Genomic DNA, 24837 nt, shown 5'->3' with positions numbered 1-24837 from the left:
CTATATGGGATTTCTGTTTTGTAATCTCAGTGCCCTTTGTATTGTTTATATTCATGCATAACCATTTGGATGTAGAAAACTTCAAAACTGAATCAAATCTATCTCTCATATTATGAGAGATAACGTGTCGTGAATGCTACCAACAAGCTAATTAGAAGCGACAGTCCACGTGCTTGCACTGCGCATGTCAGAATGCTTCCTGGTTCGTCCGCTCCTTGGTTATTTGTCAAACTGTGTGCCGTGGGCGGGGAGCAGCGTGCAGTAGTGATGTCAACAACATCGGTCAGTGGGTCAGCACCCTTGTAATGTCGCTACGTGAATATATACAAATGCTGCCAAACGGAAAAAACACGGAATATTATTTGTACTGGTCTGTTTTTGTCACGAGCCATTCGAAGTTCACGTTTAATCACATACACCGTTATCGGTAGCCAGTCTTAGCTAGCGCTAGCATGCTAGCTTTGAAAGGAAGATAAGAGATGTCCAGTGTATTTGGTGAAGCACAGACGGAAGGTAACGGAGACAGAACAGGCTCACTCTGACAGCTCAGGTATGTTTCCGGTATCTTTATATGGTTTTGTTTGTTTTAATTCGTACACGGTTAAAGAACTGCTGGACTTTTAACTCCCCCCGTTTCTTTTATTTATTAACTAAGCGCTTTATATTTTTAAATAATTTACGCCCTTATTTACGTTATGAATGTGCGGTGAAAATTATCTTGTTATGGTTGTCAAATAATTTTGATTCTTGTAGCCGCTACCTCTTGTTATCACTAACTTGCGAAACAGCGCCTCTTCGGTCAGTTCGGCGAAAAACGGTATTGCTACGAATACAACCTGCAGAAATATCCATATTATACACAGAGACATGATTACGTCTGCAGGCAGTAAGATAATATAGTATGGTTTATGAGTGAATATGTTTTTCTCCCAACTGTTTAAATTATCATGTCATTATTTGCTTGATTCTCTTCTCAAATCACAAAGTAATCTGTCTTATATATTTATCTTTTAGAGAATTCCTTGAGCCATGATCAACACTGAAGCTGCAAGAGAATTCCAGGCCAAAGAGCGCAAATACAAAGAGCAGCTGAGGAGATGTTTATCATCTGCTTTGTCTGCAGACCTCAACAGGTAATATTTACCTATAATTGCACAGGCATTGAAAAAAAAATCACATATTGTTTGTCTCACACTTCACAGTTATTGCACCTCTTTGTTTTGGCTGATCAGAACTCCAGATAAAATACACAGAAATTCTTGTGGTTGAGTATACTTAACTTTTTTAAAAATTATATTGCAAAATATATTTTAAAATTATATTTTGAATAATATAATTGTGAGAAAAATGTGAAAATGTTAAAGAGGGATAGCCGTGAGCCTGACTCTTAAAGTGAAGCCATATGAAGAAGATATCAACACATCGATCTCACAAGGAATTTCTTCTATAAACAAACTTTTTTTAAATTAGCTAATTGGTCACATTGATACAAGCGACCTGGGATGGGAATCCTCTTTTAACAAGAGTGGCCTGTCAGGTTTTTGTTTCTTCACTGTGATTGGAGCTGGAGAACAAATGTGACACCGACATTTGATCTATGAGTGCACACTTGGCCGACTCGGACTGTTTTCTGGGTCACCCAGATCAGTCATTGCGGCGGGATGAGATATGATGATGGTAAAGAAGAAGTGGACCGCCTCAGGACTTGTGTGTTCCAAAGTCCTGAAGTGGAAAAACAGGCCATCGGATATATGTTTAAAGCTCTGGACAGGAATTATGAGGCTTGAAAAGTATGGGAATTTGATTAATGTATCTCCTGGGACTGGATAAGCAGATAAAAAACAAAATAGAGAGGAGATGCAAATCTTTAAGTGTCTAGTGATTCGATTTGATTCTGATTTTTAGGGTTACGATTCAATTCAGAAATGGCTTATAATTCGGAAACCAATTTTTCTAATCTGTCTGGATATTCTGTTTAAAATATGTGAGTGACAAGGGAGAAAGACAAAGTTAAATACTGTATCAAATTCCATCAGTTTATATTTACAAACCTAGGCGTATGCATCAAATCCTGTAACTTAAATGACCAGTATTCGGGTAGCTTAGCTGCCTGGCTTTTTATTAAGCAAAAATAATTATTCAAAATATCATTTGTACAAAAAACTAAGCAGACTCAATTTTTGAGCTTTTTGAATTGATTCAGAATTCCCAGGACTAGAAATTGTGACTCTTTGTGGAATTTATTTTTTTCTGACCCTCTAAAATAGAGTATCAAGAAGTTTCTTTACTTTTGATTTTTTTCATTCACCCATTAACCCATGAAGTTGGTGTTTTAATAATTTTTTTTTCCTGGTTCCATATTTACAACTGCACCACTGTGCTCTGATTGTACAGGGAAGGTTTGTATTTAGATTTTAAATGCGTAAACATGGCTGACCACTCTGGATATTTAAGTCAGGCAAAGTATGGAATTCCTTAAACACTGGAGATTGTCCATCGGCTAATACTTGCATGTAAAACCGATCTTATCTACCTCTACAAAGGGAGAGCTGACTGACAGACAGACCGGCCCAGCAGGTCATGTCTGCATGTTTGCAGTTAACAATAGTCACCCCACTGTTGCCAACTCAGCAACTTTCTCGCTATTTTCAGCAAATTTTTTAAAGATCCGTCCATGATTGGACAAAAAACTGCAATTGGTGCTCCCCTATGCTGTCACCTTCCTAGAATAATGATGTAGGTAAAATATTTACTAAGTAAAAAGAAAGATTTAGGTAAAAAGTTTTGTTTTTCTGTTTGCCAAAATCACTTTTGGCAAAATATGACTGAAGGTGATGATATGGAATTCTGAGAAAATGTGTAAAATGTTTAATTTCTATTTATTCTTGGTTTTAATGTCTGTGTATTTGTTGCTATGATTTTAAAGTCTGAGGCAGAAACCTGGAAAATAACTGCTGTGTGTCTCTCCAGGTTGCTGCAGGAGGAACTTGAGGCAGATGTCTCCCTATATGCGGGTTCTGGTTCAGTCCGAGCTCACAGAGCCGTGCTGCTGGCCAGAGCTCCTCATCTCCTACAAGGACAGACGCATAAAGATCCCATCATCATCCATCTGCCAGGTTACGATCTGCCAGCACTGAAGGATTTTCTCAGGTAGACTTGAGTTCTCTTCTGTTTCCTGGTTTACTTCACAGAACAGCATCACTTAAAACCTCAGATCTGCATTTCTTTTGGCACTAAACTTCCAGTGGGTGTCTTACAGAAGTTCATTTACATATATTATGAACCTCAATAAATACCAAAAATACCTCCATAATTGTGCTATTAAAGAAAAGTTGAGTCGACTTCTCTGAAAGCAGCTTCATTTAATGTCTCGGTTGTTATGCTGCTATGAATGAGCTTTAACAATCTGCGAGTCGAGTCGTTTAGATGAATTCATAATACCGCTGAGAATTTTCTGTTTGTGACTCACACTTGAAAGGTTTCAGCTTTCTCGTTGAGAGGTTTGATCCTTCAGGGAGAAGCAGCAAATTAGTCAATATGTTTCTCAGGTTTCTCTGTTAACTATATATGCTCATCCTTAAAAAGCAGCTGCTGCTGGGAAAGCAAAGACAGATTCTTAGAGCAGACATCACATTAGGGCTGCTCATACTCACATGTGAACTGTTGATGTTGTTTGCACTGAATGCCAATGCAAACAGTGCAGACTTCTTCAGAATGAATATAAAAGTATAATTATTTCATTTAGGCAAGTGAGTTTCCTTTTGAAGTTTTAATCTGACCCAGATTCATTGAAATTGGTGGGTTTCATTGGAGAGAGGTGGCTAATGTGCACAGTCCATTTCATTTTATTAGAGTTGAGGTTTGAACAATTCCAGAAGCTTAATGTTGCTTTTCAAAAGAGTTATAAAATCTTTTTATGATCCTTGTCCTGCCGAAACAGCCAACTTCTGAACTGCTTCAGTGACAGTGGTTCCTGTGGACTGGACAAAATAGACTACATGTACATTCTTCAGTTTCACCTCAACTCTGCTTCTAGACGATTTAAACTTGAATGTAACAGGATGTTCCAACAGGATCCCAAACACATCTTGGAACTGGTTTTGGAAAGGTTAAAGCAGACTAAGGTTTGCATCACTCAGGTCAGCCAACTTACCTGAATGAGGTGACATTACTATACTCTATACTAGAGTATCGTAATGATCCATACTCTGAGGTATGAATCATTCTTCAGAGCAAAATGAACCGAACTCTACCATTAACGATAAAAAGACTGGATAAATGTCCAATCAGAATCCTGCCTAAGGCTTATTGATGGCGTCTCTGCAACTCCCCGATGAACATTTCTCTAAATATTAGTGAGAATCTATGTATAATTTTGACCTTATGTTCAAACATTTTCACCCAGTTCTTGTTTTGAAGCATCACTAAAACTGGTGGTTGTAGACATGTTCCATCCTGAAATAAAACGTGGTTCACATGTATCTATGACGTTCATACTACTGATGGACATAAAAGCTTTTTACATGCTCTGTAATATCTCCCACATCAACCGACTTCCTTTAATGCAGAGAAGCTGCAGCTCATCTGCGATAACAGGAGGTGCAATACTTAGTTTTCTCCACCAGGGACAGTGATTTATTTCCAGCCTCAACCCCTTTCTGCCTGAGCTATGTGTCTGCTTGTGCTAAAAGATGACTGTATCTTTTGTTGCCAGTTAAATGCATTTTAGGAAAACAGATGTTAACAAATTAGAGAAATGAGTACAACACTGCCTCTCAGTTCCCATGTTGGTCAAGGTAGTATACCAGGCAAAATATAGAATATACATTGTTTTTGAGAAGATTCATGTCACTGATTAAGATAAACGTCTCTGCCCACAGGGTGAAAATACTACTCAGTCCTGTGGTGACAGATGTCATTTTGTGTCAGATGATACTGTGGCTTGGAAATGCACAAAAGGTTCCGTTTTAATTAACTTTCAGAGTCTTGCCAACAGGCAAGTGTACACAGCAGAGCAGAGCATGCGAACGGCTGAAGCAAACTGCGACGCAGAGAGCAGCGCTGCAAACCAAGCAGATTCTCACAGTTCCACTGACTCAGGTAAACAGATCAACACGTGGAGGGTTTATTCTGGATCATGTGACCACTAAGCTGCCCACCTCTATCCACTTTCCTCACATTATGTTTTCTTAGTCATAATCTACTTAAGAGCTAATCCCTTTTGGGCCTTTGTTGCTGTTCCTGCTAATTACAAGAAGTTCCTGCAGATTTAGACCCTGCCTTGTCTTTATTCTCTTAGTTTACGTTGTTTTATCAGTCACATAATGTATCCAGAGCAGATTAAAGTTCACGTAAGATGTTTTGGTGCTTCCTTATTATCAATCTCTGCTTCTGTCCAGGTGCGTTTGTTCTTGAGCCAGCCTCAGGCCTCAGTACTGACTTGCTGGATCTGTACAAAAGGGGAGAACAGTGTGACATCACCATCCAGGTGGCTGAGCAGGTCTTCTCCTGCCACAGGTAGAGCTACTTTAGTTGCTATCCACTAGACTACAGTTTCTTTGAAAAGTGTTCATACACCCTGAATTTTTTCTAACGATGGGAAATCTTATGGCTTTGCTGAGTAAAGGAGCTATTTTAGATCCCAAATTGTTTCTTAAAGGTTGTGCTGAAATGAATTTATCACTAAATAAGTAATATTAAATTCTGTTTTGAACTCAGTTACTAATTTACAAAATATACAGAACTTGAAGCCTTTAATATTCATATAGTTTGATGGTATTCTCAGAAGACAAACCTCCACTATTAGAACTAGTGAATAGTTGAATAGAAGTGAGAAGGGAATCTAGAACATTTCTGAAGAAATTTAAAAGCAACCTTTCTCATTTAGCATATTCAGATTCAAATGAGGGGTTCTGATGCTGACTTCGGTTCTGTGGGCCTCAAGTTTGAGCATCAAAGCTTAAACAGCTTAAAACAAAAGAGTCTGTGTTTGTTGCATGTCATAAAAATGTCCAGAGTTAGCTAAAATGCGACCTCCAGTAATATACTCCATCTAGTGTGTAAACAGCAGTTTAAAAGCTAAAATTAGCAAAAATGCTAAGGTTAGTTCTATTTATGTCAGAAGCATACGGGCAGTTAGCCTTGTTGACTAACATTTAACCTTTGTTTCCAGCTGTAAGTCTAATTGGGTGTTACTCTACCAGCATTGTGCATCTAGACATGGAATAATTTCAATACTTTATACTGCAGTATAACTCAAGCTGAGTAGCTGTTATTCTCATATATTTTAAATTTTTGCCTCAGATTTTTAATTGGATTCAAGTTCAGACTTTGACTGGGCCATTTTAACACATGGACATGTTTTAATTTAGATTCCAACCACATACAAAAAGTTGTATTCTACATTGTCTAGCAGGTGAGGCTATTCATGATTGAGTGTAAGAGGTATATCCACAGTTATATCGTGGATTTTCTCTTTAAAAGTGCATAGTATCAATAAGTGAATAGAAATTTCACAATATAATTCCTTTATCCAGTAGGTGATGCTGTATTAAGAGCTATTGTACACCTTTACATTATGGTGTCATGTTGAAGCCTTATGTTGACTGTGTCCTTTCTACATTATGTAACATACAGCAGCAGAGGTGCAGCATGTGCTGCCCCACTCAACAGTGGGTGGTCATTCAGTGATTCAAAGGTAGAAGTTTCAACTAGTAACCATGGAGACAGTTTTCTCTTGACTCCTGTGATCGTCACAGAGAAGCTGGGCCACGCTCTGGTTGCTCTGCAGCTGTGATTGCCATGGCAGCAGAGTTAAAGTTCTCTCTGTCCCTTGACTAGCTTCATTCAATAGATATTTCAGTCCTTTACTAAAGCCGTATGAGGATGATACGATGATGTAGGTAATTGGAAGCACATATGCAAAAAGTTTCAAACACCATCTTTAATAAAGCATGTAAGTAAAATGAATTATAGAACAGAAATATATCATTCTAAGCATATGGCATGTGCATTAAAAGAAAAAATTCTGCTTCACTGGTTTTCTAGGGCGATCCTGTGTGCACGTTCTCAGTACTTCCGTGCTATGCTCAGTGGGAGTTGGATGGAGAGCTCCAGACAATGCATCACTCTGCATGGGTAAGATTTCTCCTCACCTCAAATCTCAACGTTTTACCTTGCAAACCCAAGTACTTATAGGATGCTACTAGTAAGGTATTTGATGGTATTTGGATTTCTACCAACAACGGTTCTTGTTGTCTAAATGTCTAGCCTTCCGAAGATGCTGAGGAGCCACTGTTAACACCCACACCATCTCAGCCTCCACACTTTGTTTCTTTCTTTTTTTTTTCTCCTCCATGACGTAAAGTGTCATTTGTCCATGCATCGCTGATCTGAGGGTAACGGAGGAAGACACGGCTGTCAGATTGGAGAGCGATTGTGTTGATTCGCTGGGGGAGCCTTTTCCTTCACCCTCAGGCTGCGGTCTTGTGCATTAAGTGCTGGATAATGTATGATTGTATTTGCAGGAGTCAGGGCGATGTTTAAGCAGCTCTTAGCAGAACTGTTTTTGTGATGTAAATGCAAGTTTGTCCACATATAACCACAAAATGTTCTTTGTAGTATTCAGCGTCAAAAACAAACACACCTGTTCTTGGAAACTATATTTAAAAAAGTGCAACAAATTGTTTTCAGAAGTGTACAAACTTTAACAAAGTCAAAAACAAAATTATTGATGACTACCTGACTATCTTTATTTTGCAATGGTGTACAAAATAATGAGTTGAACTCTTTGTTTCCTTCTCCTGACCAACTGTGACATTAAAATCCAAAATCTCTGCAATTTTAAAAAGTCTTAAATTTATGCATCTAAAATCCAGGCCTGAAAATTGAACAAAGATTTTTGCAGTTTTGTTTTACTGTTTATTGATGTCAACCTTTTCAGCTTGGGACCAGATGAGATGGAAATCTTGCTCCAGTTTATGTACGGAGCTGTCATGGATTTGCCCAGCGGAGCCAACGCCAGGTACAGTGTGTCTGAGTATGGGGTTCAGTAATCACTGCACACGATGAGAAAACAGGCTAACCTGAATGCGATCTCTCTACCACACAGTCAGGTTACCATAGCTGCAGACATGTTGGGTCTGGAGGGGCTCAAAGACCTGGTGGAGATGATTTTTACCCGCGACTACTGCCGCTTCTTCCCCAAGGTTAGAGAAGCATCTGTGTTACTGAAGGCAGTCTGCTAACATTAAAGGGTTTTGTCTTTAATTTTGAATAAAACTTAGAAATTCTGAGTTATTTAAATTACAAACACCAAATTACTAAACTGTTGTCAACTCTGATTGACCCACCTATTTTTATCTGCTCCATTTCTTTTCTGTCGACCGTCTTGATCAGGAGATGATGTAAAAGTAGATAAAACCACTCAAATACATTATTGTTGGCAGGATGAGTTGGGATGGATGGCACATTAAATATAATAGGCTGTGAAATCTTGCATACCAGCAGCCCTTCACCACTGCATGCATTAATTTTGCTGTAAAGATTGTAAGTTAATTTATACTGCGCCTCAGTTATATTTTAGTGCTTTACTTACTAAATATGTTGGTTTGGGGGAGAACATGTTACACATCCACTTCTAGTTTTCTTCTGGTTTTTTGGGTTTTTAAATCTTTTTTAAACAAATTTTAGGATTCAGATTTAGGTGAACTTGACTGAAACACTTCACACTTACATTTTCACAGATCAACTTGTTTCTCTTCATAAACAAGCATGATATTTACTTGCAAAGGATTTCTTTGTCAAATATTGGCACTAAAGCATCTGTTTCTTAAATGGAAGGTGTTTGTTTTTTTTCCCCATTTCCAGCAGCCAGTTGACGGGGTTCAGAAAACGGTTCTAGAGTGTTTGTCGCTCACACACGCCTTAGGGCTCCAAAACCTCCACATGCTCTGTAGGAGGTAAGTTTGCATTCAGCACCAAGTAGCAGCTGTTAATGAGAAAATAATACTATCACATTCTGAATGCTATATAATGATACAAAATAGAATATAATTCACATTGAATACTAATATTCCTACATGGTTGTATGTTATATGGAAACATTTTGAAAAATTACAGTTATTTATGACTGGCCATAGTTGGAGTCATTCTTGCCACTCCTGGTTACAGCTGATTGACTTCTTTTAGACCTTTTTCATCTCTATCTTGTTGCTAGGTAACCAGGCTTCAGTTTATGCTTCTCTTTAAGCGACCAAGAGAGGAGGACAAGGTTCCGGGGCAATCTGCTTTAATGAGAAACACAGCTTGTCTACAAGCCTAAATTTGAATGTTTTTATTTTATTCTAATCTGGCTTTAATATTTTTAACAGTCATATAATTCAATTTACATAAATACTTTTACGTTTTAGAATGTTTCTAGGCTAATTTACTTCTTATCTTTTTCATTGTGAGAATCCACCTCTTTACAGCGCTTTCTTTAAATCTTTACACTCAAACTTTTCTTTTTCTCTCTTCCACACTATAGCCACAAACATCCCAGCATATTACTGGTTTATGTGATAAACTCAAAATAATGCGTAGTTATAAAGTAAAATATGTAATCAGAAATTAAACCACATGCACACTGTGTAGATCCTATGGCTTCAGGAAATGCGTTTTCATTGCGTCCACTCTGCGTTTTCAGGTGGGTAGCGGAACATTTTGTGAAAGCCTGGTGTGAGAGGAACTTCTCCCTCCTGTCCCCGGAGCTGCAGCGCGCCTGCATTACGGCCGTAACGGACACAATGGTGAGTGGACTCCTCCCACTGTCCTCTGCTCTGCTCCTTTCAAGCCCAAATATCACCAAACAGAGCACTTGTCTATTTCAACAGGAAGGAAAAAGCATGACGATCTGATTAGAGATGAGCTTTATTCAATTCTCTGTTATTAACATCGGCCTAATTCAGGACTTGGATGAAGATTGATCTGTGGCTTGTAATTGGTGGCTGAGTCTTTAGTCTGTGAATCAAGACTGACCCGCTGTGGTTTGAACTTGGTACATGGTGACATTACAGCACTATGAGGGGATTCCCTCCTCTGATCACCAGGGGGTTGGGCAGGAGTAAATACATTTTTATATATTTTTTTTATCTGATGCTGTTTGGTTCACCTCTTTTGTTTGTTGTTCTTAGAGAGTTTTTCCTTTAGCTGATAGATGTTTTCCCTCAGACTGTACGGAACGCCATCACTCTGCTCTGTGGCACGGAGCAGCTGATTGGCAGCCTCCCAGAGGTGAAGTGGGCCCAGCATGTGAGGGCCATGGCAGTGGAGCTCCAGGAAGAGAGCCTGCACTTCATAGTCCAGCACCTGCCCAGGGTGATCCACACTCAGGCCTTCCACGACCTCCGCAGGGTAATAACGGCTCCACACCTTTTAAGCCAGGAGGGCTCATCGTGCGGCCCAGGGAACATTTGTGCTGCCAACTGCAGTTCAAGAATGATTCATATTTATTTTTTAAGCTACTTATTTTTAATCAGGGTAAAATTATTTTCTCACAGTTTAAAATCTCAAGTACGGCACAAAAATATAAATCTTTTTACAGCCGTGCTTTTATAATAAGTAGAACCACGTTTTATCCAGAGGCTTTTCCTGAAAAGCCGACTTTGCTGCACTAAAATCCGCTTGTATTTAATTTATTCAACTCAGCCAGTCAGCGGCAGGAAGCAGATGTAAACAACAGCTTCAGCTTCCTGTAACCTGCTCGAATCAGGTTCTTACAGTGTGGAATGAAATCTGTTCAACCAAAATGCCAAACAATCACCAGTTTGACCTTTAAAATTCACACCACAGGCTGGAGATATTACTAACCAGCCTACACAACACATTTTATCTTGAATTGTTTTACCTTTTGGATGATTGTGTTGCTCCTTCTCAGAGCTGCAGTAAACATTAAGTTCCCAACTAACAACAGTCATGTCAGCCGGGCCTTTTTTTTTTTTTTTTACTTGATGGCTTGATCTGTGCTGTTTAAATTCAAAGTTTTACATTTTGGAAAAATGTTTTAGAACTTCCCCATGATGCCATTTCTTCACCAGAAACCTAAAATTAGTGGTTTTAATGTGACAAAATGTGGAAAATCTTAAGAAATGTGAAGACTTTTACACTGCATCTGTTTTGTTCTTGGTGTGTCACTGACTTGCAGAGAGAGGAGTTTACCAGAGAGCCGACGCTGCTGAAGAAGCTGTGCTTGGCGGTGAGGGAGGGCGTAGCTGTGGACAACTGCTGTGATCTGTTCACTGCTGTTAACTCTCTGTGTGAAGATAACTTTGATGGAGATTTTCACCTGGAACATCAGAAACAAGAGGAGGTAAACTAATCCTTATTCTTAGTTGGATTGTCGTTGATTGAACATATGTTGACGATATGAACACGACCTTATTAAATTTGAAGGTTTTACTTTATTAGTTTGTAGAATTATATAAATACAAATCAAGATTAGACAATAAATGACAAATTATATGGTTACCTACATAATTCAGTAAATTTCACAACAGTTTTTCGTAGCATGAATGTTTTTGATCCTGCAGTGATTTTATTTGAAAGTCAGTCAAAGTTGTCCAAAGTGTGGCATTTTCAGTCACTGGACAGATTTTTCTTTTTCTTTTTTTTTTGACTCGTAATTTAAGACTAGTATAAATTTGTCTCAGTCCTGAGGGAAATTAGCATGGCAGTAAAAGACAACTAAATTGATTTATTAAAATTGGCAAAATATAGCATTTTTAAAAAGTGATCCAAATCCTGTTCTTGTTGCTGTGAATAGACGCATTTTGGGCACTGCATGCTTTTCTTTTGATACGCAAACCAACAAATGTATGTTTATGTTTTGGATCTACAATGATTTTCAGATCCCTCTTCCACAATATATTACTTCTTTATTTATGTCATTATAATGTCGTATGTTTAGTTTAATGGGTAGGATGTAAAATAATTTTTTGTTTGTCATTAAAAAAAAAGCATTGCTATTGCCAGTGGGTACTCGCATAAGATCACATCTCATCTACAAAGAAAATCAAACTCTCAAACAGCATCATTTAGTTGTCTTTTACTGCCATACCAATCAATAGCAGGCCCAGAGACTGTTTGACAAAGTCTTCCAGCAGAACGGATGATACCCGATTTTATTCTTTGGTCTCCAGAATTCAGTGACAGCATGCAGCCTCAGATTGAGATTCAGGTGTTCCATTTTCCATTAACCAGCAAGAGAAACTGTCTGCAAAGCAACATAAAGACAAGAGCTAAGCTTGTGAGGTGGCTCCCACGACAAAGTGACTTGGCTGCAGGAGTTAAAGCTGCGTACAGTAGAGCAGGATGGATTAGGCTGAGGGACGCTGTGACGTACGCCGCGTGCCTCACTAATCTAGCTGTGTGTGTCTAATGTCGAAGGCAGTGTGTTGTTTGTAAGATTTGTGACAGCAGAGAGCAGCGTTGGCTCCTGTTTGTCCTCCGGTCCTCCAGTGTGAAAACAGGAATATGGACATCGACTCATGAGGTCCCAGATTCTGTTTAGGAGAGCTCAGCCACAGAGGCAGAGGGCAAGGGAGGGGCAGAGAGAGAGGCAGAGAGAGAGAGAAGAGGGAGGAGGCGAGGGTATTTGTTGCCATGGTGAAACATTCTTGAAGCAGCTGCTGATTCGCCCGCGCTGCAGCGCACCCCTTCCATTCTTCTGCCTGTCTCCTCTGTGTCACCGCCAGCCGTTTAGGCAGGAGATCGGCACGCTACGTGGGCGCCTCTGGACCTTCCTGCTTCAGACCTCTTATGCGGCTCGCCACACGCCAGGATGGGAGGCACTCTCACCCAAACACAAAGAGAGGATATTAGCAGGTAAAGGCTGGAATTCTGTCTCAAAGCCTCGCTCTGTGTATGGAAGGAACGGGAATGCTTTTCATTTGTTGTCTTCTACTAAAGCCGGTGGCTCTGCTTACATAAAAATCCTCCAAAGTCCTCTCTGCTCCAGCTTCTTATATTACAGCAGCGCGCTGGTTGCTAACCCATTTAATATCCAGCCAGAGCTTTTATGAGACATAGTGGCAGTGTGTGCAGCTCGCTGGCTTATGAATGCACATCAACATGGTAAATGGACCAGATGCGCCATGCTTGTTTTTAACAGGATGAAGCTTAGCCTGCTGCTGTTGTGGCTCTGCATACATTTAAAAGCTTTCACAAATGCAATTACCAACCCGCTTCATTCATGTTGATCTAATAATATTTGGAAATGGGATGCATGAATAATTGATATGACTGGTATCGGTGTATGGCCCAGTGTTCCTACAGTTCTTAGCAGTGTGTTTAGATTCTAAGGATTCAGGATTTAAAACCTTTATGTTTAATAAATGTGGAGCTTTGCTTGTAAGAGAATGTATGAGATGTAAATGAAAGATCATTAACTATATTTGTTTTTTATGTAAAATCAGTGAATGTGAGTGAAATAATGTATTGTTGTTATATTGTGTTAATGTTATATTTTTGGTTAATCTCATTTGTTCATTTGTTACTTTTTTCTCCACCTTCTGACAGAGGCTATTGATAAAGGAGACAATCGAAGACTCGGTAAAAAGCCAGTGTTCACTAGCTCACAGGTAATGATCAGTGTTTGGATCAGACACAAGTAACATTTCATTTTGCTTTTTACATAAATTGAAATTTTCTTTATAATGAAAATAAAACAAGCTTCTTCTTTTTTTCAACTGCCCAAACTTATCACTACAGTGAAGCTCTTCAGGTTGAGGGGCACAAGTATCTATGGAAATGAAACCTAGTTAATTAGTCATTTAACTGGGCAAAACAGCTAATTGCTCACCAACTTTTTTTCTTGTTTTTGCACACCTCAACATGTAGAGGCATGTCTCAACCCCTGATAGTTAGTTTTATAGGTCCTTTCATATAATAACAGCTGTTTCAACAATAGAAAAATCTAAGATTTTATGCTTTTACTATATAACTATATAGAAGCCTTAAAGGGGCAGTGTTATGTAAAAATCAACAGTTTTGAGCATTACATCATGTTATAATGTTATTCCTTTATCGAAAACATTCCTAGAGTGTTGCTTTGATTCTTTCATTCATGTTTGAGGAATCCTTTAATCTCCACGGTAACCATTTAGCTGTGCAAAACACCTGGTTGGACCTCAGCCCCGTCTTCAAGGCACAGTTCCTCCTTAGAGCTGCAGTTTAGAAACTTTTGAGCTTCCGCCTCACAGAGCAGCACTCCTCTGTGGCTCCTCCACTCAGCTCCTTCAGATTTGCCAGCAGCAATTAGCAACACCTGGCAGAACTGTTCATGTGCTGATCTCATTGTAGGAGCTACTTGTCAGTGAAACGCTGGTAAAAACATTATTAAAGGGTTAATAGAGGAGCCATTTTGTGATGATTTCCTGAAGACGGAGTTTCAGAAAGAGAAAGAGACTATGACAAGGCGTTGTCATAGTTGATCTATGAACAGACCAGGAAAATGTAATATTGTCTGATTGCAGCTATCAGTTGTTTTCTTGGTGCATCTCTTAATTTTATCATTGCAAGAATTTTGCCAAAGTTAATTATGCAAACCTAAAGGGCAAGTTTAGCTCACGGCAATCCATGGGAGTGGCTATTCTTTAGTCACAGTGTGTCACATGCCCCCATAGTAAGAGCTAGAAATAGAAAGTGAACAGATTTATGGGATGTAACTGATGTGTTGTCTAAACGCCAAGACATCATAAATTAGTGGCTAAAAGCACTGAATGTCCCTCAGGTCATGTAGAAAGTCAGGTTCTGTGTGCCAAAATAGAAAGCTGCCTTTTGAAAGACTCAGAGTAGATCTGAGAATAGACATCAATGTAACACGATGGTCTAATTTTACCCACTATCCCTTTACTGCTGATTTTTTATTTATTTTTTTATTCCCTGCTGATTGACCTAGTGCAGTAATACAGTTACATGACTCTTACTTATTTTTATCCTGCAGTCAAAGGCTGTAAAATGCCCCACATCTCAATCTGAGAGCTCTCCGGTTCACAGGACAAACCGGGCGCCGCAAAACAGAAACCCAGACGTCCGCAGCGCCGCGTCAGCCATGAAATCCGATGGTCTGAGCACAGCAAGCAAGCCGGGAGAAAGCCAAAACTCTAAAGCGAAGAACGCAAAGAAACAAGACAGGAGCGTGGCGACAAAGGCAAAGACAGCGCCGGCCGGCGCAGCGGTTGTCAACGGCACGGCAGCCGCCGGGGCAAAGCGGGATGTGTCCGAGGCAAATGGCTCGAGAAGCTCCCACGGGCCAAAAGAGCAAGAAAAGAAGCCGAACCCAGGCGCGAGGCCTAAAACCTCCCCCCCCAGCTGCACATCCACAACCCAGGCGACTGTAGCTAAAGCCCAGAAAGGTTCGGCGGGAAAGGCTGACAAGTCTGCTGGTGCCGTCACTACCCAAGCACATCCTGGTGCTTCATCCACATCAGCCACTACCTCGCCAGAAAACTGTGCCAGCAGTCTGCACGACAGCCACTCCATTCCAGGTTTACACTCTTTTATTGACTTCTTTACGTTTCATCGGCATCACCAAGATTCATTGTCCTCTAGCGGCAGAACAGCAGCTGAAGCTGAATGGTTGTTGAGTCGCCTCCAGAGATAAAACTGTAGCCAGAATTAGAAAGGAACATCAGTTTAATTAGTGTAATCAATACTGTGCTGTCCCAGGGAGGGAGCTTCGGAAGAAGGGGCTTATTTCATGTCTGAACACTGATTTGTCTGGAAACAAAGCAACATACAGCTCTCTCTTTGTCAGTCTGCTGGTGGCAGCAGAGGTTGCAGCCTTCCACAGCTGTCACACAGGGGGGAGAGGGGGGAGGGTCAGACCACTGAGCTCTTTAATGAGGGAGCTGGAGCTGGACGACCAACTGTCCTGTCCAGTCCTGCTGGTACAAATATACAATCACCAGTATGGAAGGCTGTTCATTCAGCTGTTTGACTCTGTCTCCAAAATGTTTGATCTAACAGCTGACCAATCTGCAGGACAGAGTGTTTGGGCCAAGCTGAGAAAATAAACAAAAATGAAATTACGAGAATAAAGTTATAATATTACGGCGTTAGTCAGGCAAAATCATGACTTTATTCTCAAAGTATTATGTCTTTATTCTCATATTATTTGGACTTTCTTCTTAAATGACTTTATTTCTGTATTATTTCGACTTTATTCTTATAATATAAAGTTGTACCAGACGTAACACCAGATGTTAATCTGGTATTACTATGACTTTATCCTCAGAATAATGCAACTTTATTTTCATATTAATTCAACTTTATTCTTCTTGTTTCCTCTTCAGAGATGTTAATACTATGACTTTATTCATGTAATTGTATGACTATGTAATTTTATTTTATTATTTTTTTTTTTTTTTTTCTTGGTATGGCCCTAATACTCCGTTGTAACTCTGGCTTAGTTGACACATATTTAATAAGACCAGAGAACCAAATTACTGTTATAATTCTTCATTGCACATCCGTACAAAAGAGATACGTAAAAATAGTTTTGTTTTCTTGAGTTCGCACAATCCCAGAACACCTCATTCTCGTAACATGTTAGTGATCATTCCTGTTTCTTTAATGAGATCGTTTGATGCACAGTGCATTCCTAACAGCTGTTCATGTGTTTCATGTCCTGCTTTCTAGGTACAAAATCCAAGCCACAGGCCAAAGCAGTGAACAAGTCGCCTCTGACCAAACAGCCTCAGAGGTCCGACACAGCAAGAACCAGCAGGTGAGAGTTACTGGCTTCAGCTTCCTTTCATTTCAAAGCTGGAAACAAAATAAATTCATTCCCACGTCTTCTATGGTTTGAGTGTTTTGATAAACTATAGAGATGAGTAATCATAACAGTTCTCAAATCTAGAGAATTGTTATTACACTCTATATTTATTGACTGCGATTCAGATCCCTTTTCGAACCACTTATGGGGCATTATGACCACTGATTGAAACAAATTAGAGACTTCTTTATTGGTCAGGAAATTAGATTTCACTGTTTTCAACTATAGATAAGTTTGTTTCTTTTTGTCTTTCTCTCTCTCTCTTTCTTTCTGTTACGCTTTCTTTTTTCTGCTGGCAGCTGCAGCAATAGTTGCCATTTTAAAATGACCATTAAAAGGCCTCAGAACTGTGAAAGGTAAAGTCTGGAAAGGCTGGAGTTTTATATGAAACATTAGTAGGATTTCTGAAAGGAAACAGATAACCTCCTCCTGCTAGAATATGATTGTTATTGCAGTATAGTTTCTTATTGTGGCCTACAAGCAGAAGAAAATAGTTCAAGGCAGGTAGGAACCAGCTCATGATCTGTACAAGACATGTTTTGGCAAAAGGAAATATTAGGTATGTACTTGACAAGTACAAAATGACAGTGGTGCAGAGTGACACAACCTAAATCAGTGTCGAGAGTTTTTGTGCATCTTTTCGAGTGTGTATATGTTTGGATCAAGTTGTGCTCGGGAGGATAAAAACAGCTGTGCAGTGTGCTGTAACAAGCCTCTTGTTTCCTCTTCAGAGATGTTAAAAATATCAGTTTCAAATTTAGCATCACTGGGCAGTCATTCAGAAAGCTGTGGTGACTAAAAACTTGGCTTTTTCTTACATGCTAAAAGGAAACATCCTGCTCTAGACTATGCAAAGTTAACAGTAAAGTGCACCATCTTTCAGGCTGGTCCTCAGGTTGATACATGTCGGATACAAAAATATATTTTACTAGCCGTCGTTTTATTGATGATTAAATGGGCTGGAACGGAAAACGTTTGGATTGCTTTGAACCAAACTTCCGCATCTCTAACTTGAAGTAACTGTCTGCCTTTTATCTGATTCTGTTATATTGACGTGGAGGGATTTTGGCCTTTGTCTTTAAAAAAAAAACTGTCTTTAGATCTGTAAGGTTTGTCGATCTCGCCTTCGACTTCTAAGTAATCTACACTGTTGAATGATGGACTCCAAATAGTTTGGAGTACTCAGCTCTTTAGATTGCTAAAAAGTTGCATTTGAACATATTTTCTCAATTTCAGTGCCAACTGGGGATATTTTTTCATTATATCCTGACATGGGAAACCACAACCATATATTAAAAGAATAAAATTTTTATAGTTTTTGTTCTGTTTCCTTCTATTTAATAATTAGATGGAGAGTTACCTGTGAACAAAATGGAAGGGAAAATAAATACAGTTGCCATTCTTGATTTACCTTGACTCGTGAGTGAAATGCAAGTTGGAGTGAAAGTGTTTTCATCTAAAACTAATGTTTGGTTTTGTAGTGGATTGTTATAAAATTGTTCCTTTGGCTTCTTGTTCATCTATTTTACCAGCCCAACCAATAAATCAAGCGTGAAAGATCCAGCTAAAACCAGAACTAGTCCAGCAGAAAAGTCTGCTGCAGCGGCAAAACCAGACACCAAGGGAAGAACTACATTGGACCATCATGGTGAGTTGTTCAAGCTCCTTAATATAGCTGTCTGTCAAAATATTGTAAAAGAGAATTCATGTTTTGGGTATATTTTCTTCCTTGGTTTAGTCTCCAAGCTTGGAACTTCTATGAAAAAGCAAGCTTCTCCAAGAAAGGAATATAGCAAGGATGGACTCAAATCCTCAGGCACCAATAAAGTCACCAGTGATACGAAAAAGAAGACCGTAAAACCTGTATCAGCGAACGGAGTCTCTGCTAAATCTAATGCCAAAATAGCCAAAGTCTCCTCGACTACCAAGTCTGGATCAAAGCCAAAAAATACCCCAGACTCATCAGCTGAAAAAGCTTCACCAAAAACCTCCAAACCATCCAATCCTGCTCCCTCCAAGATATCAGAAAGTAAAAAATTAGAAGCAGTGATTGGTAAAACATCAGAGCAGAGTCCACTTGACGACTCCAGTGATAATGTGAAGCATAAGGATATTGTGCAACTTATGCCTTCTGCAGCACAAAGTTTACATCCAGTAGGGCAGAGTGGAGAGGAATTCCTACCTTCAGAAGTAAGCACTGACCACATTGTGCAGAAGACTGAAGCAGAGTCAGAAATCCAAACAAGTCCCCAAGATGAGACCAGTGTTACACCAACACCTAACAAAGTCCATCATGTGCATTTTGCAGAAGCAGACACTTGTAAACAGTTGGATAAAAGTAAAACAAAGCCATTTCAAGATGCCATAATCACTATTAATGTAAACAGTGGACCAGAGCATGAGTTTCGATCGCTGAATTCCCCAAAAGACACAGAATGTCCGGCTAGCACCCCTGGCAGCATAGGAAGTACCGACACCCCCATAGAGGACTCCTGGAGAGGAATCAATCATCAAATCAGCCCCGAATCTGAGAGTGGCAGCACACATACCACATCATCTGATGACATCAAGCCCCGCTCTGAGGACTATGACGCCGGAGGGTCGCAAGACGATGACTGCTCCAACGACAGAGGGGTGTCCAAATGCGGTACCATGCGCTGTTCTGACTTCTTGGGTCGCAGCAGCAGTGACACAAGTACCCCAGAAGAGTTGAAGATGTACGAAAGTGGCGCTGGCTTGAGGGTAGAGGTGCGTTTGCGTGGCAGAGAGGCCGAGACCACCAGTGAAGAGGAGGGAGCTAGACAACGTCCACGTTCTTGGTTGCAAAGAGAGGAGGTTCCGGTAGAGCACACGGAGGTCAGAACCAATGAGAGCATGAAAGGTGTTCCCAACTATTCCGAGGAAGAAGAAGATGACGATGAGGAAGAGGACGAAACGGAAGATGAGAGGTCCGAAGTCGAAGTTATTCCAGGTGATGGATCACTGCCAACAACAGAACCCTCCCCACACTTCCAGGGCATTGTTAACCTTGCTTTTGATGATGACTGCCCAGACCAGGAGAACAACGATCAACCAGACTACCAGTCCACCTCTACCTTCCGCCGGTCAGTGCTGCTGTCTGTTGACGAGTGTGAGGAGCTAGGTTCAGAGGAAGGAGGTGCCCAGACTCCACCTCAGCAAACGGATGAAGCTTTCACTCCCTGCGATGTTTTCGAGTGTGACTCCACTACGTGTCCTTCAGGTCACAAACAGAACACCCTGCCGCTCGATCCCGAAACCACTGCCACGAAGCTCAACATAGATGGGAAAGAGGAGTCTGTATTCCTCACAGAAATCCAAGAACCAACCAAACAAGAGAGCAATCATGTTATATCGGATAAAGTTCTGGACTCTGACACTAAGGAGGCGACTCCCCAAGAGCGCCCATGCCACCTGGATCTGCGCCACACTGAACAGTACAATGGAGGGAATAACAAGGGTCTCCCCAATACCTCAGAGAGCAAGAAAGCAGATTTACATCTAGACTTAAATGAACCTCAACTGACAGGGGGCTCTGCTGTGCAAGCTGCACAATCTCCATCAGGTAATGTATGATCTACGGCCCCATTGTAGACCTCAAATCCAAACCATCAAATTTCCGTAGTCACCAAATTTGTCCTTCCAAGATTAATTCTCCTTAGCTCCGATTCCCAGACTTCCTTTCAACATGTACCTTATTTAGTATTGGAAAGGATATAGATGAACTTAATAGTGAAGTAACTTATTCAAACTCCAAATCATAAATGCACTTCATGTTTTCATTGCTCAAATCTTGCCTTCATCCAGATCCATCCATTGCAGAGCCACATCAATATCCATTTAAAGCTGGATGTTTGGTGTCATTAAACCAATTTACTAAATCTCTGCATTTTAAAAGAACTAAATTATGTTTGATAAAAGCATTTAGGCAGTAGTAAATGACTGAAACACCGATAAGAGAAATGCATATGTTTAAAAAAAAAGATGCTGCCTTGTGATGAGGCCTGTGACATAGCTCAACCAATGCACTTTGATGTACATAAAGATAAAAATATTCTCTCTGTCATTCCTGTTAAACAGAAGAAAAATCTGACCTTAAGCTATAGATTGTTTGTCATAGGCTGTGGTGCTCCTTATAGCATTTTGGAATCAGTATGTCAGACACTAAAGGAATCACGACTGACTTTTTTGTTTTGCTCATGCCACTGTGACCTCATAAACTGCACTGGCTATGAATCAGTGTAGCTACATTTCCTTTGTTGTCATTAAGATCAAATCAAGTCTGAACACTGTTCACAAAATACCTTTTACATGAAGGAAAATTGCAACTGAAATACAAAATACAGTTGAAAATAGTTAATATTCAGGCCGCAATTAATTCAAAACATATGGAGATGTATTATTTATGTGTAAAGATTTCTGATTGCTTTCAACCAACACATCAAAAAACGTTCCGACATTACTCCACTACACATTTGACAGTTTGATTGCTACATAAGCCAAGCTGTAGCTTGAATACAACTCTTGCACATGTATAACGCACATTTAACTTGACGCTACTCAAATGTTGCAAAACACACAATAATATCAAATGATATGCAACATTACGAAGATGGCTATGTCTGTGCTGATGAAAAGTCATTCACCTCTCTATGTAGGGTACTTTAAACGGAAAATGTAACTGATGGTTTGCTCTGCATTTTGATCAGTTTGGATAATTGATAAAAGCCAACGGTAAGGTAAATTTACCATTGAGTAAATTTATTCATCTTACCCAATGGTAAGATGAATTTTATCTTACCACTTAAAGTTTATTTCTAAGCATTTAGTTGATACTTAAATATAAAAAAAACTAAAATGTGTGACATCACAACAAAAGTAAAATACGATAGTCAATTCCACACCTTTCATCCCAATGCACATGCACTCTTCTGAACAGGATGCTGTTAAAAGTGACACACACTTTAATGATGTGACATGACTTGATGTTCTCCAAAGTCCCAGAAGTCCACACATCTGGACCAGAATAACATGTTTTTCAACATATCAGCAGAGCAAAACGCTGTTAAGAAGTTAATGCAATTTTTTTTCTTTTCCTTCTCTTTACAGAAACATCAACATAATAAATAAATTTATTATTAGAAAAACACAAATTTATCAAAGAAAATCCTCAAATAAATAAATCCTGATTTTTTTCTTTTGTTTTCAATTACACACTTTTTTTCCACCATCAAACCACAGGACTCCAGGTTTGTAGGGTGAAACACTGACCAAAATCTGGCTTATTACTATAAATTTTGTTTACAGTATTTATAGCACCAAAAAAACTAATAATAATCTTAGATTGATTTGTTGATTTTAAAATACTGTATGTAGCACCTTTACAACTGTAAAGCAGATTTTTGTGACATTGACCTCCAAACCCAAAAGTCCCACTGCCTAAAAATGATTGTATGAAAAACAAAAAACAAAAAAAAAAGACACCATATTGCCACTGCTTCTTAGAAAATATTGTTTTGGGAGGAACTTTTGGTTTGCATCTCTTTGCTGTCCTTTTTTCTGTTAAGGGAAATACCCATTCCCAAGGGGTGAGGGTTTTGTTTGTTTTTGTTGCTTTGTAGTTTGTTTGTTTTTTTATGATTATTATTTTGCATGGCACACATGCATGATGTAATCACTTTAGTTTGTATTCCACTTGTGCCATCCTTTTATATGTCTTTTTTTGTACATTATCTCTAGTCATCCCCAGTAGATGTGTGTGTAGAGAGATAGATGTCTATTGCTTATGGAAAGTGTTTTGCTGTTGAGTACATTTAATTTTACATGAGTAGCCAGTTTAAAGTACGTAATGTGTGTCTAGACCAGCTGTTATAGTCCTGCCATGTCTCTGGTTTTTCCCAACCACATTCCCAAAAAGTGCTCCTGCCGCACCATTATTGCAGTACTATCCCAATGCAAAAGTGAAATATGTTGTTTTCATCATCAGCTAACGAGTTGGCAAATTCATTTGCCATATTGTGAATGTTCAGAATAAGAAGACATGTTAAAAAAAAAAGAAAACATGGCAGCATGACATTTTTGTGTCTTCAGCTTGCAATTGCATTTTTGTGACAGTATTTGTTCTTTAGCTCTGCCTGTTAAGAGACCTGTGCACAAACCTCAGAACATATCAGTGTTAACTCTCAGAAAAATGCAAAGTTCACTAGTGCTGGCAATGCATGACTTCTTTTGCTTTACGAGTTGGATAAAGAGATGCATTCAGAAATACATTCCTTTGTACATTACCTTTAAAGTGACTGTGTACCCTTTCACACAGATCTCAGTCATCTGGTACATTGTGTTTCACAGCAATAGCATTTATTTTTATCTAATCATACTGCTTCTGCCACCTTGAGTTCTCCTTACGTGACATCATGTTTGAAAGGGAAACAGCTGCATTAAGGGTAAAATCTGTTATCTGTGTTTCTCCTTAGCGTGTAGTAAGTCATCTATAAAGTGTAAGAACTGTGGAAGAGTGTTTCAGTTTATCATTTTGCAGTATTGTCAATTGTTTTTAGGGGACAATGGTCTTGACAGACTGGATCAAACCTGCAAACATGACCACCGACCATCCAAAGTCCTCTCTCCCATTTATGAGATGGACGTGGGAGAAGCGTTTGAGCGCTGTTTGGATAAGGACAGAGATGTTAGACAACAGGTGGATGGTGAGAGACAGAAAGGGGACACAGAGAACGGCAGCGACTTTGCCGAGCGAGACTGGAGCTTGCTCAGGCAGCTCCTGTCGGAGCACGAGTCCAACCTGGGTGTGATCAACCCGGTGCCCGAGGAGCTCAACTTGGCTCAGTACCTCATCAAGCAGACGCTGTCCTTGTCCCGGGACTGCCTGGACGGGCAGGCCTTTCTGTCACCGGAGAAGGAGACTTTCAAACGATGGGCAGAGCTCATCTCACCCATGGAAGACTCCTCCACCAGCATCACGGTGACTAGCTTCTCTCCGGAAGACGCCGCATCCCCACAGGGAGAGTGGACCATCGTGGAACTGGAAACACACCACTGACTACTCAGAGGAAAACCTGCTGGACAGTTGACCCCTCTTATTTAAAAATGATATGTTTACTATCTTTATTTATGCTATTTGTGATGTCACGTCTTTCTACTGACATCATTTCCCGGATTGTGCAGATCTGTGGACTTTACCCCACTTCCATTCACATTTGTCATTCCGCCCTTAAAAGACTAATTGACACGAGCAGGCTGGTATGCATGCAGATATTTTTGTAGCTTGGACTGTTCAGTTGGTGTCTCTTTCAAAACTGTAAAAGACAAAAGACTCTAGAAGAAATGGTGTCTTTTCTTTAAGACATTTTCTTTCTTTGTAGTCTTATAATATGGTTTACTGAAGTTTCTTAAAGAAAAATCATGTCAGCCTTTTGGCTCCTGTTAAGTGTAAAATAAAGGTTTGTGTTTATGCAAAAAATTGAAGGAGGTAGTCATGTGTTATCAGAACAATATTTATTTGAAAGGTACAGCCTGAGTTCAACTTTTTTTTCTTTTAGTAATTTATAAATGGCATAAACGTTTGTCTTTTTTTTTAGATAAACAGCCATATATTGAAGTTAGAACTGAGGGTGTGAAACATGGGGATAACATGACCCAATTGTATGTAGCTCGTTCATTTAATTAATTCAACCTGAGCTGATCTAACCTGATAATTAGCTTTAAAAATCAATATTACAATAAGTATACCGTTATTTAAGCAGGGTTGACAAAGTAGGGAAAAATAAGTAATTCAAGGTTTTACATAACGCCAGCGGCATCTAGCGGTTTGGTGCTAACATTACAAAACACGGGCAAACCGGATTTTGTTATCAGTGGGTTTTTAAAAATCTTAAATTAGATCTCTAAATAGTTCAGACTCAGCAATCTGCAGTGTTCCTGCGAATGAATGTAGCTGTAAAGGAATGGGAATTACAGGATTACACTTGAATCGGGAATGTGACATCAGT

General features: G+C 39.5%; 1 protein-coding gene across 2 annotated transcripts; it reads left to right on the top strand.

Annotated features, from left to right (window-relative positions):
* The first annotated feature begins 246 nt into the window (after positions 1 to 246).
* btbd8 (BTB domain containing 8) lies at positions 247 to 24308 on the top strand. 2 transcript variants are annotated; one of them, XM_014990989.2, is made up of 19 exons: positions 247 to 550; positions 1015 to 1133; positions 2971 to 3150; positions 4997 to 5100; positions 5400 to 5517; positions 7048 to 7137; positions 7943 to 8023; positions 8111 to 8207; positions 8869 to 8960; positions 9686 to 9788; positions 10210 to 10392; positions 11183 to 11347; positions 12732 to 12861; positions 13555 to 13616; positions 14981 to 15524; positions 16678 to 16765; positions 18346 to 18461; positions 18552 to 20396; positions 23389 to 24308. In XM_014990989.2, the coding sequence occupies exons 2-19, from the start codon at positions 1030 to 1032 to the stop codon at positions 23886 to 23888; spliced, it is 4602 nt and encodes a 1533-aa protein (XP_014846475.2). In that variant the 5' UTR covers positions 247 to 550; positions 1015 to 1029; the 3' UTR covers positions 23889 to 24308. The 2 variants fall into 2 exon arrangements, with proteins under 2 accessions (XP_014846475.2, XP_087861254.1); XM_088005128.1 differs by lacking the exon at positions 23389 to 24308 and adding an exon at positions 21941 to 22891.
* The last annotated feature ends 529 nt before the right edge of the window (positions 24309 to 24837 follow it).

Source organism: Poecilia mexicana, unplaced genomic scaffold (assembly GCF_051168715.1).
Source record: "Poecilia mexicana isolate PSO_F unplaced genomic scaffold, ASM5116871v1 scaffold_4, whole genome shotgun sequence".
In the NCBI taxonomy this organism is placed as follows: Eukaryota; Metazoa; Chordata; class Actinopteri; order Cyprinodontiformes; family Poeciliidae; genus Poecilia; species Poecilia mexicana.
This window is presented reverse-complemented; position numbering and strand designations above follow the sequence as displayed.